This window comes from Elgaria multicarinata, chromosome 18, assembly GCF_023053635.1.
Source record: "Elgaria multicarinata webbii isolate HBS135686 ecotype San Diego chromosome 18, rElgMul1.1.pri, whole genome shotgun sequence".
In the NCBI taxonomy this organism is placed as follows: domain Eukaryota; kingdom Metazoa; phylum Chordata; class Lepidosauria; order Squamata; family Anguidae; genus Elgaria; species Elgaria multicarinata.
This window is the reverse complement of record NC_086188.1, coordinates 8,123,611-8,135,767: the sequence shown is the minus strand read 5'-3', so window position 1 is coordinate 8,135,767 and position 12,157 is coordinate 8,123,611. Positions and strand designations below refer to the sequence as shown.

At 43.8% G+C, this 12,157-nt stretch overlaps 2 protein-coding genes across 5 annotated transcripts in view; both read right to left on the bottom strand.

Annotated features, from left to right (window-relative positions):
- Positions 1 to 12,157, bottom strand: part of PUS1 (pseudouridine synthase 1) — a 364,184-nt gene that overhangs the window by 301,819 nt on the left and 50,208 nt on the right. The gene's annotated exons all lie outside the window — the stretch shown is intronic.
- The window catches only part of SFSWAP (splicing factor SWAP), a 110,838-nt gene continuing 110,399 nt past the window's right edge, over positions 11,719 to 12,157 (bottom strand). For all 4 annotated transcript variants that reach the window (XM_063144066.1, XM_063144070.1, XM_063144067.1 and 1 more), the window contains one exon: positions 11,719 to 12,104. In XM_063144066.1, the coding sequence (XP_063000136.1) occupies positions 12,039 to 12,104 (66 nt within the window). In that variant the 3' untranslated portion in view covers positions 11,719 to 12,038. The remainder of the gene's footprint in view (positions 12,105 to 12,157) is intronic.

Genomic DNA, 12,157 nt, shown 5'->3' with positions numbered 1-12,157 from the left:
CGCTGCCTCCAAGACAGCATCATCGCTGGGCCTTGAGGAACATCTCGCCCCATCCTGCAACAGCTTTCCCACAGTCGGGCAAGCTGAACGCAGAGCAGGGCTTCAATGTCTACAGTGTTTAATCAACAAAGGAATAAAAATAATGTCCGTGATGACCGAGTATTCAATAAATATTTGTCTTTTAAAAAATTGCTGGTTGCACACCCTGCACATGTAGACAGGCAGAGAGCCGGGGAGCAAGTAATCCCTGGCATCTCCTGCATCTCCTTCTGACATCTCCCCTTGTCTGGGCCTGAGCAAGAGGCAGGTGAAACGAGCAGGTTGCAACGGTGAAGAGGAGCTGTCGTTGTTGGGCCCCCACTTGGGTATGGGCCCCTGGCAGGGGCCCAACTGTGCCTACCGTTGGCGCCAGCCCTGGCTACTTTCAGCCAATGTAGACAACATGGGGTTAGATGGATGAAGGGTGTGTCACAGCTTAAGGCTGCTTCCTACGCACCAAGGACAGGCGTCCCCTTCCTGTTAACTCCTCCCATATGTACCTGCCCGGACCTTAAGATCATCTACAGGGGCCCTTCTCCGTGAGCCCCTGCCAAAGGAAGTGAGGCAGGTGGCTACTAGGAGGGGGGCTTTCTCTGCTGTGGCACCCCGGCTGTGGAACGAGCTCCCCAGAGAGGTTCGCTTGGCGCCTACACTGTACTGCTTTCGTCGCCAGCTGAAGACCTTTTTATTCACTCAGTATTTTAACCCTTAATTTTAACTTAAATTTAAATTTTACTGTTTTAACTCTGTATTTTAATCTTATATCAATTTTGCTGTGCGGTTTTATCCTGGTTGCGCTTTTTATACTGTATTTCGTAATTGTGTTTTTAACCTGTTGGGTGTTTTTTTGTGGTTTTAATTTTTGTGAACCACCCAGAGAGCTTCGGCTATTGGGCGGTATAAAAATGTAATAAATAAATAAATAAATAAATTAACTTTCCCTGCTAAATCACTCACTCTAGTCGCTTCCTGTTTTTATGCCTTGGGCAAACGCTTTATTAAAAAAAAAAGGGGGGGGTGATAGGAAGCATAGCCAGAAACCCATCTGCATTTCGTTTTAAGGCCCTTTATTAAACTGTAAGGATCGTCGTTGTATGCCATCTCTTCCTCCAGTTCCTTAAGACAAATGTCTCTTTCCTAGCCACTTCTCTCCTTCCACCCCCCTGCCTGAACTCCCACAAAAGCAAAAAAAAAAAAGCCCTAAATTAACCCAATCAGTCAGCTCAAGCCTCTGATCATCAAGATGCTGGAGGGCAAAATAAAGAAAGAAACGGGCCCAGAGCATTGGAGAATCTGCAAAAAGACACGCTTCAGATTTTGCCGTCTGCCAAATAATTTCCTTTTCCAGACAGCAAGGTTAACATTACAGCTGCAAGATCGAAAAATTGTTATCTGGTGCTATGGAGTGCTTCCCCCCCACATAACCAAGAGTAGCTGATCGTGCATTTGAATTACACGGGTGGGCAACCTGACTGAATGTATCCTGGGCCACGTGCGGCCCTCGGGTTAATTTAGAAAAGCTCCCCACGCCCCATGCATCAGTTCACACTTCTGGCAAGGGTGTTTTGTCCCTTCCTTGGCAACCTGCTGCATGGGAAGGAAAAGGGAGGGAGAAAAGCAGGTGGCGGAAAGAGGAAAAAAGGGTGGGAATTGACAAAAAAGAGGACCTGCATCAACAAAAAAGAGGACCTGCATCAACAAAAAAGAGGACAAGCATCAACAAAAGAGGCCACTGATTGGTATGAATTTGCATATGCAAATATACATGTCCACCTGCAAATTTAGAAACAGTTATTTTAATTTCAGTAGAAAAACAATACAGCTCACCATAGTGGGGAAGACTGTGAACAGGTGAAGTGTTCTGCTGTCCAGGTATTGTTGATAGGTAACTTCAAAGCCCACCTCTTCCTTCTGACAGTTCTTGATCTTTATTCTGGACAGCCCTTCAAACAGAGGACTGTCCTCTGAGAAAGAGGGCACTTAGCCACCCTATACACACACACACACACTCTCTCTCTCTCTCTCTCTCTTTATGGGAACAAAACATATTTCTCAGTCCTCAAACAGGGAGGTTTCATGACAGAGCACAACTCACAAGTAATGGTTCTGTTTTCATGTAACATTAGTAGCCTTTTGATGGGTTTTCCAGCAATTTCAAATCACAGATCTGGAAATAATTCCACAGACCCTCTTAGGGTTTACAATCAACCTAAATTTGCAGCAAAATCACGGGATAGATATTTTCCTGGGCTGTCCCATTTCACACTGCAGGTCTAGCGCTCTGTGTATATGGGAGAAAGATTGTTTTTAACTGTTGTTTTTAAATGGATACTGTTGTTTTTATACTGTTGTTTTTATGTTTCAGATGGTATTTAAATTTTGTATACTTTTTAAATGTTTACTGTTTTAAACTTTTGTAAACTGCCCAGAGAGCTTCGGCTACGGGGCAGTATATAAATGTAATAGATAAATAAATAAATAAATAAATTTTCCTGTTTCTGAACATTCCGTGACATCACCAGACGTTCAGCCAATAGCATGGGGACAGGGCTTGCAGGCATCAGCCGGCTTTGTTTAGCTTATAATACCACATTTATGGGCCACAGAGAGAATCACAGGCATCTTAAAGATACATCCGTCATTTCTCATTTCTAAACTTTTCATGGCTTGAAGCTGGAATCTCTTTGTACGTGGCATCCTTTGCTACATGAAAGGACTGATTCAGATTTTCATAACTGGCTTTCATGTGGAAATTTACAGCTGTCTGTAAGGAAGCAATTCCTTTCTGTTCTTATTTACCCTCAAAGACTTTGCCACGGTTGCCTTCTCAAGCACCGTAAAAAGAAAGTGATACATTGTTTTTGCCTTCACTGAAGCTCTGCTGTTTTCATCTGTGTTTCACACTCGCTATTATTTTCCATTAGCGGCAGTCACACAAAACAACAAAACGATATTTTACGGTGAAGAATAACTCTCTTTAGGCAAGCAGAAAACGTGAAGTGGTGGTTACGTTACAAATGAACCATTTTAATATCTATATGATTTCCTTCCCACTTGATTCTACATGGATTGTAGACACGCTGGAACAATTCCATTGCTTGACATTGATTTTTTATATATATATATATATATATATATATATATATATATATATATATATAAAATGGTGCTAGATATAACACCTGTTCTGTAACATGTGAGGCCAGTATCTTTTAAAGGATTTTTTTCCTTTGTTGTTTTGCTGTTGACAGAATTAAAGAGAAACATTTAATGGAATGTGTTACTCATAATTCACTTTTGCAATCTGCTCATTCTTTGGAAGGGAACATAATGTTCGGCTATGATGCTTCTTTCTGGGGAATTCAGAAGGGCATGGATGACACCATGGGCTTCACTCACTATAAAAGAGATCAATAAGACCTCCCATTCAGATTTTGTCTCTTTTCAAAATTACAGATGCCCACAAGGCCCTCATGTCTAATAATGGCTTAAAGCCATTCCACAAGTGCAGCAAAATTATGTGATTCTCATTCCAATGAATCAGAAATGTGTTGATGTCTTATATGGGATGTAAGCTAATGGCTCAGACTGCCTGCCCCTATACACACTCAGGTGGCCTTTAACATCAACAGGAGGAACACAGCCATGCAATACCCCAACAGTGGCCTTCTTGTAGTGGCCCCTATACTTTGAAAAACCCTCTATGGGAGACAAAGTGCTGGTATTAACATTCAAAGCCCTAAACGGCTTGGGGCCAGGCTATCTGAAGGAACGCCTCCTCCCATATGTACCTGCCCGGACCCTAAGGTCATCCTCAGGGGTCCTTCTCTGTGAGCCCCTGCCAAAGGAAGTGAGGCAGGTGGCTACCAGGAGCAGGGTCTTCTCTGCTGTGGCACCCCAGCTGTAGAATGAGCTCCCTAAGGAGGTTCACCTGGCCCCTACATTATATGCCTTTAGACGCCAGGTGAAGACCTTTTTATTCTCCCGGCATTTTAACAGTCTATAAATAAATTTTAACTTGGTGTTTTCAATTTGCAGTTTTGCATTGCTGCTGTTTTGATCTGGTTGAGCTTTTATATTGTATTTTATATGATGGTTTTAGACTGTTGTTTTGTACTTCGAACGGTTTTAATTTGTGTGAACTGCCCAGAGAGCTCCGGCTATTGGGCGGTATAGAAATGCAATAAATAAATAAATAAATAAATAAAATAAAAATGTAGCATCTTTGAAACGCTTCTTGAAAGCACACTTGTTCACCCAGTCTGGTAGATCTTGAGTAATAAGCCTTACACTACCGTATTCTTCTGCAAGCTGTAAATAGTTTGTTTCGCATCGTATATTTTTAAACAGTTCTACGGCGTTTTTGTCTTTGAATTGTTTGTAAACCGGCCGGAGAACATTTGCTATCGGGTGGATTAGAAATGTCCTAAATAAATAAGAATTGGGATGGAATCATAAGAACGCTCAGGTTGCAGCTTGGTAAAATGGATCTCTGACATCAAGTGTGTACGGCGGGACGGGACTGGAAAATTGATGAGCTCACGGCTGGTCTTCAACCAGTGAGTCAGAGGGTCTCAGGAAGTTCTACTTCACATGCCTACCAAGTGTCAGTGTTCACAGCCTTGGCGGTACGGCGCTGACAGACAGACACGCCTCCTCTTTTATTATTTTAAAGTCTGACTTAAGGACACAACTATGATGAGAAAAGAAACAAGATCTGAAGTGGACTGAGATAAGTAGGGGTGGTGGAACGTGAGTAGCGATGTCAGCGTCACATAACATCATCTTCTCAGCCCATTTAATCCCTCCCAGTGATCTTCCTGCACAAACAGCAAGCGCGCAGAATGCTAAATGGATGACTGTGTGTTGACTTCTTTATGAACTGAGTGGGAGAACAGCATTCAAGCCCCGGGGGATGCTTCACACAGCGGCGGAGAAAACCGAGAGCCACAGGATAATTGGCAGAGAGCAAAATCTGTTGCATTCAGCGATGGAGTTAAGCATGACAACTGATAGGAAATTATGATCAATGCCAGCCCAAATGAAGATCTGTCACCAACAGCTGCCAGAGAGCTCCTTGACAAGTATGAGACGTCCTCGTCAGTGTCGGGATGGATTAGTGACGCCACTTTGATGGACGCTGACTTACGAGTGGATGGCGAGATACGTGACACACCGTTCCCCAGTGCCGAAAAAGTCGTTGCGGGAACGTCTTTGGTCTCCATTCCCCATACTTACCATTCATGCTGATTGAATGTTCACCGTGCTGGGCAAACTGGTCTCTTAAGAAGGAGGAGGACAATTTCCCATCCAGAATTGTGGAATTCCACAACTAAATTAAGGAGAAACATGTAATTGTGCGCAGTGCTGAAGCCGTGGTTGCTGGAAATACGATCCAGCCACCCATCTGGGTTTTGTCATTTCAGCAGCCATGGCTCACACACCTTTCAAGCCTATTTTCATAATAGGGACTAGAAACTTGTTTAAAAAAAAAAAAAAAAGAATAAGTAGGAATATTCAGGAAGCAGAGTTCTGCATCTGGTGTGTGATCGGAATACACACTGCCCAGGTTATTAACTGTTCAGAAACCACTGTGGAGCATTTATCTCAAGGAAATGAAATCCAGACCAGTTCACACAAAGTTGCGAGGTAATCCAAGCGGTTCTTGAGCTCTACACTCTTTGCTCAGGGGCAACACTTTAAGTGGAAGTATCAGTCGCATGCAACGACATGGAGATGCCCTGGAAAAAGGCACCTTTGTATCAAGTCTCTTCCTACCTCTTCAGCTTTGGCATGCAGGATCAGATAGTGAACTCAGGTGCTGAGTAACAATGGCCCAAACAGGACTACCGAAAAACAGGAGGCACATATCATGGTATGTGCGGGGGAGCCCTATCGTTTGTAGACATTGAAAACATACCAATGAGGACAGTGTATTTAGGAGACAGTCCTAAAGCATTAACACTGCTCCCTGAGGATCACAGTGGCCACAGAATAATTTATTTATTTATTAATTTATTACATTTTTATACCACCCAATAGCCAAAGCTCTCTGGGCGGTTCACAAATAACAAGTCTATGGAAGATATGCTGGTGGTCACTGTGGCGTTACACCCTACAAGTCAGTTCCCCAATGTATGTCTGAAATGGGGAAGTCTGTGGCGCTTTGAATGTTGGCCTGAGTGGGCGGAGTTAGAATGTCTTGGGAGGGGGAAGAGTGATATATAAGGGAATGACTGAGAAGATTGTGGTCTCTCTGTGTGTAGAGTACCTGGGTTCTGGAGAATTTGAGGTTCAGTGTAGAGAGTGGTGTCTTTTGAGGGTGGTGTGCAGATAGTCAGTTGGTCTATATTAATCAATACGGATACCGTATTTCTTCAATTCTAAGACACACTTTTTTCCCCATATAAACATCTTTAAAAACGGGGTGCGTCTTAGAATCGCAGGCATGTCTTAGGGTTTTTTTTTCCTGTTGGTGGTACTGAAATTAGTGTGCGTCTTATAATCGATGGCGTCTTACAATCGAAGAAATACGGTAATAAAGGAAGTTCAGGAGTGAATGTGTGAAAGGAAAGCGTGTATGAGAAGAGTGAAAGGATTGGATGAGAGGTTTTCAAAAGGTTTTTTGAAATGTTTTATTATGAAACAAAGCTTGTGAACTTTTAAAATAAAAATTTAATCAGTTTAACTACCACAAAACACACACACACACACACAAAAACACACACCCACGTGTCCGTTTGGCATTTATCATCTGCAGTTATTTACATTTAACACCCACTCTGACAATAATTCACCTCAGTACATATAATTCACAGCGCTTTAATTTGTTACTGAAATCCTTCCAATTTAACCCCTTTCTCCGCATAGTTTGGAGAAAGGCGGTGGTTGTCCCTCTCCTCAGGCTCAAGTGGTGGGGCTTAGCTTGAGCAGGGAGTGTCCGCGGCCAGGCCTGTAGTTCAGAGGCTGCGTTGTGGCAGTCACACACACAAGTTCTCAGAAGTGACCATCATGCAGGGCTGAACCAGCTCTCTCTGTGTGTGAGATTGGCCAGTTTGTGCATTTTTACACAAAACGGAGGCAGGGCCAGGAAAGAAGCCGGAGCGGCCTTCGTTGCCAAATTTTAGCCGACGTTGTTGCATAGATTGTCCCTCAGTTGTTGACTATCGATGGAGACTGGATGCGGGATGGTGGGACCTGCAACTTTGAGTCCGGATCCCGCCCTCGCTGGGTTTGTATCTTGGCAAAACCAAAAACCGAAGAGTGGAAGATCTGCCCCTTTCTTTTTGTGTGTGTGTGGGGGAGGGACTTTTGAGCAGAAAAATAGTTTCAGACTCAGAGCAAAGTCTCATCACAGAGAGATGCTTTCTGGAGGTCAAGCGGGTGACGCCTGCTGTTTAGCCAGGGCGCCGTTCCATCTGTGAGACAAAGGCAGAAGCGGACGAGGCAAGATTGCGGATGGGTTTTACTCCACATGCAGCTTTTGCTCTATTACAGCGGCTTTGATTACACCCATGAAGAGAGAACTCCAAAAGTCTGGGTACGTTTCCTTTCTCTAACAGAACGCATTCCTTAAGCACTTTCCCCTCAATTCTTTTTTCTTAGGAAATCATTTCTCAAATGTTACAAACAAAACATCTTGTTTCACTAAAGCTATTATGGGGACAGTCAAGTGCATTGTAGTTAAATGTCTATGGATTTGGGGAGGGGTGTAGAAGAATCACAGGCACCATTTCCCCCCTAAACAGGAGCTTATCTAAAGAAATAAATGCCATTAAATATACCTTTCACGATGTTCAAAGCAGTGCATTTAGTAGATGCGGTGGGGAAAGAAAAGAAGAAAGAACCCCAGGGAGCATGTTGAATACACAAGGAAGCCTCCATAAAGAGGAACAGTGTGTGAAAATGAAACTAATGTTATATTATCCTGGAGCTAATATTCCATCTTGTTTTGCTAAGAATTTACTGCGAGGGTGTAAAAAACACACAGCCTGAGTCACATTCATGGGAAAGAGTTTAAGAAAGCACTATGTAGTAGGGCTGTGCATAGAAACACCCCCCCCCCCCCGATCCTCTTCGTGGCCCGATCCGCAGCTTCCGGATCTGGCCAATCTGCTCTGCCACAATCCGCCTGTGGCCTGGTCCGCTTCGTTACGGAGCTCCGTTTCCCCCCCACCCATAGACTTACCTGGCTCTGCCGCCATCACCGCACGGGCGGTGGCGGCAGGGCCAGGTAAACCCCCCTCACGCACACCACTTACCTGGTCCGTCGCCAGCTTCACTTCAGCCCGCTGCTCAACCGCTTGGGGCCTACACTTCCGGGTTGAGCCATGAGCTCAAGTGAAGCCAGCGATGGGCCACGACGGACCAGGTAAGACCCCCCTCCCCCCTTACCTGGCTCTGCCGCCATCGCCACACGGGCGGTGGCGGCAGGGCCAGGTAAACCCCCCTCATGCACACCACTTACCTGGTCCATCGTGGCCCGTCGCCAGCTTCATTTCAGCCTGCTTGGGGCCTACACTTCCAGGTTGAGCTGCGAGCTCAAGTGAAGCCAACGACAGGCCGCGACAGACCAGGTAAGACCCCCCTTCCCCTTACCTGGCTCTGCTGCCGTCGCACGGGCGGTGGCAGTACCAGGTAAGGCCCCCTTACCTTTTTTTTGGAGCTCTGGATTGAGGCGAAGGATCCACCTTCATCTTGATCCGCTCCATGACACTCCACTTTCCCCCTGATCCTCTTCACCTCCGTCTTAAGGGGGAGGTGAAGCACCCCGATCTGCTTCTGCTTCTCCGACCCAAAGAGAAGCGGAACACAGCCCTACTATGTAGCTGCCAAAGGCAACTGAACCTGTCAGGATCCATTGGTTATGCTGTACCTATTGGTTGGAATAATTTTGCCTCTAATTGCTCATGTCAAGAGATCCAGGAAAGAGTTTATGTTCTATTGCCAGTGTGGACTTCTTAATTAGATCTGTTCTTTACAACTTCCCTCTTGCTGGCTAGGAGGTGTAAAAAAACCAAAACAAGACAAGTCTGATCTTCAGGATTTGAGAGACTTTCCACAACTTGCTTGCCTCTAAAAGCCAATTTTGAATAAGTTTCCAGCTATTGCAGGTCAGATCAGAAGAGGAACTCAGCGGGGAATTATTTAATGAGCGTGTTTTGGACAGAAAAGGAGTCCACGACATCTGGATCGAAATGTTCTCCTGTCCGTGGAAGGAGTCCAACGTGACAGATTAAGTTCAATTTGTTAACTCCTTGCCTTAGTTGAAATTGACTTAATTCTGGCAAGAATTCAAGACTATGGACTTGGCTCAATCCGCTCTGTACATTCCCCATAGGAGGCTGTCTTATAGAGTCAGCCTGTTATAGCCCGCCTAGCCCAGTATTGTCAACACTGACGGGCAGCAGCAGCACAAATGCATGAAGAGAGATTTGCAGAAGTCGATTGCAGCGTTTGACATTACCTGTCCGATATCACTTACTGCAACAGAGGGATTGCATTAGACCAGTTTACGCATGAAATCGTCAAGTGACAAGATACACAACGTAAAGCGATGATTTGTACGGGCAAATAAGCCTTTCCCGACAGAACCCCATAGGAAAACACTTGGACTACCTCTTCTGTTTCAGCTAGGGATCTGTCCAGGGTCCTGACAGACCTTGCTTTGCCTTTGGGGAACTTACCTTGACTCACTGGGCAAGATCTTGCTTCATCCGACATGATCCAGCCCTTTATCTTACAGTGCAAGCCTTTACAGTGGGCTTGGTTCCCTCATTTAGCTGTGAGTCAGTACTATCAAACGATGTGCGAACCCAGTTTGCTTCCAAGTCCAATTCAAAGCCCCACGCTGTCCTGTCCTAGTTTGGCAGAGGGCTCCCAGGAGAAAACAGATTGCAGTGCTGTTACTGCAATACTATGGTTAGCAATCTCTCTCTTCTCACTCCTAGCGTTTTTTCTAGACGGACATGATGGGCTTTGCCAAGTCATGCTGTCTTTTACTGATTCAGGAATTTCCTGACTATTGAACATGTTTTGAGTATGACTGCTTTCTGGATGTTGTTGTGGATGTATTTTGGTAATGTATAAATAAGTCCATTCGAGTGGCATCATGGTGCAACTCATCACAAGAGGTTTGAGTAGCAAGATCACACAAGAGTGTTTTCTTGGTGGGTGTTCAGCAGGTGTGCGCAGTACCAGCCCGAAATTTATTTTAATGATTGTCATCTCTAGTGCATTTATATTTTAATAGGTTTATGAAAAGGACAGGTCTCTTTCCTTGATGGAATAATGGTTTATTCTCCGCTTCTTCATGATGACTTTCACAAAATGGGAAAACACCCTGTACTCTAACAGTTGAAATCAATCAATAGAAGGACAAAATACTTGACCTTTTAATTAAGTACTCCTGGAGATTTTTTCCCCTTTCTATAGATCTTATTCATCCTGAAGAACTCTTCTGCTTAGTTATTTCCATTGAGCGTTCAAAATTAAAGGGCTACATCTCACAGTACAGCGCAGAACCATATTGTTCAACTTTAAACTATGGTAACAGGTCATTGATCAACATTTTATCTTTTGGGCTTTTTTCAAAGCTGCCATTTAGAACACTGCCCTTCTATTTTGAAAAATGTTTTAAAGTTATTTCACTGAACTTCTGCCTGTATGATAAATGAAACTGTAATTATAGGAAGCTCACAAGATTTAGTATATAATTGCTATTTGCCACTAGCCATTTATAAAGGCAAGATAGCATCTTCACCAACTTTCAAGTCTGTGTTTCTCTTGAGCATGGAAGGAAGTTAAATAAGGACAGTCTTGGATCTCTGGAGAATAGCACCTATTTTGCATTTGGGGAAAATAATATTGGAAATAAGAATGTGTCAAAGAAAATTAGGTCAGTGACTAAGGGTATGTGAAGTACTGGGTTACACACTGAACAGCTTTCAGATTTCAAAACAGCCCATGTTAAACGGTTCAGGTGGCTGTTTTTTTTAAATTATTATTAAAAACACTTAAACCCAGATTATTTTATTCATTTTATCCCAGACTGGATTATATATTCACTTCCCCATTGACAACGCTTTAAAGTGCAAGTGCTAGAAACTTTAATAAAATTTTATTTATAACATGCCCCTTTGATATTGGAGTGGGGGATAAAACACATACCTATCTGGTATGAGTTCCAATGGATGGCATTTATTTTCCAGGCTAAATTTAACGCGCTGATGCTTACTTTTAAAGCCCAGGATCTGAGGCAGCACTTCTTCCATATACGTTTTTTTGCTCCCAGCTCGTCACTGAGAATCTCGTGGTGCGTCACACAACCTAGGCTGCACCAGCCTAATACTGAAGCTTTTCTGGTGGTGGCCCCTAAAACTCTGGAACCAGCTCCCCCCCCCACTCCACTGCAGTACTACAGAAATTGGGAGCTTGTCCCTTTAAGGCAGGCAAAGGAGCCTGTTCCCTTTAGGCAAAGCATTTATGGTGAGCTGTTTTTATGAATAGTGTCTGTTCTCTGGTTTTAATTTCTCCCTTTGTCTGCCGTTTTTTATTGTTATGTTATGGCTTTATGCTGTCATTTTCAATTTGCGTACGGCGCTTTGGAGAATCCTCCCGACTGAAACGTGGCTCTAGAAAACATCTAAATAAAGAGTAAAAACCAACCTCTAAAAAGCCTTTAGCTAATAAAAAGTGTTTATCTGCATTTTTATTTGCGTGACACTTTCAGGAACGTTGTATTTACAAATATACAAACACCGCTCGTGTTAAAATTCTTACTGAAGAACACCGCCAAAACGTAATTTACAAAACCCCAAAAGGCTGTTTTATCAAAAGGAAGTTCCACATGGAAGATCCATCCAAGTTTCAAGGGCAACGTCTTCTGTACATAGCAAGGATTTTAGCTTCATGAAATCTGCTGCTGGACAAAAGGAAGCTGGAACCCGTCTGAATCAAGTTTCCATCTGTACTCAACCTTCTAAAGAGTCCTTCCGGTCTCAGGATGCGCTGGTGGGGATGTTTTTGGAAGCTGCAAGCATTGCCCTCACCTTAGCCATAAGGTCCTGCAACAAATACAGGAAAAGGTACGTGAGGACTCTCCTAGAAAGTCCTGCAA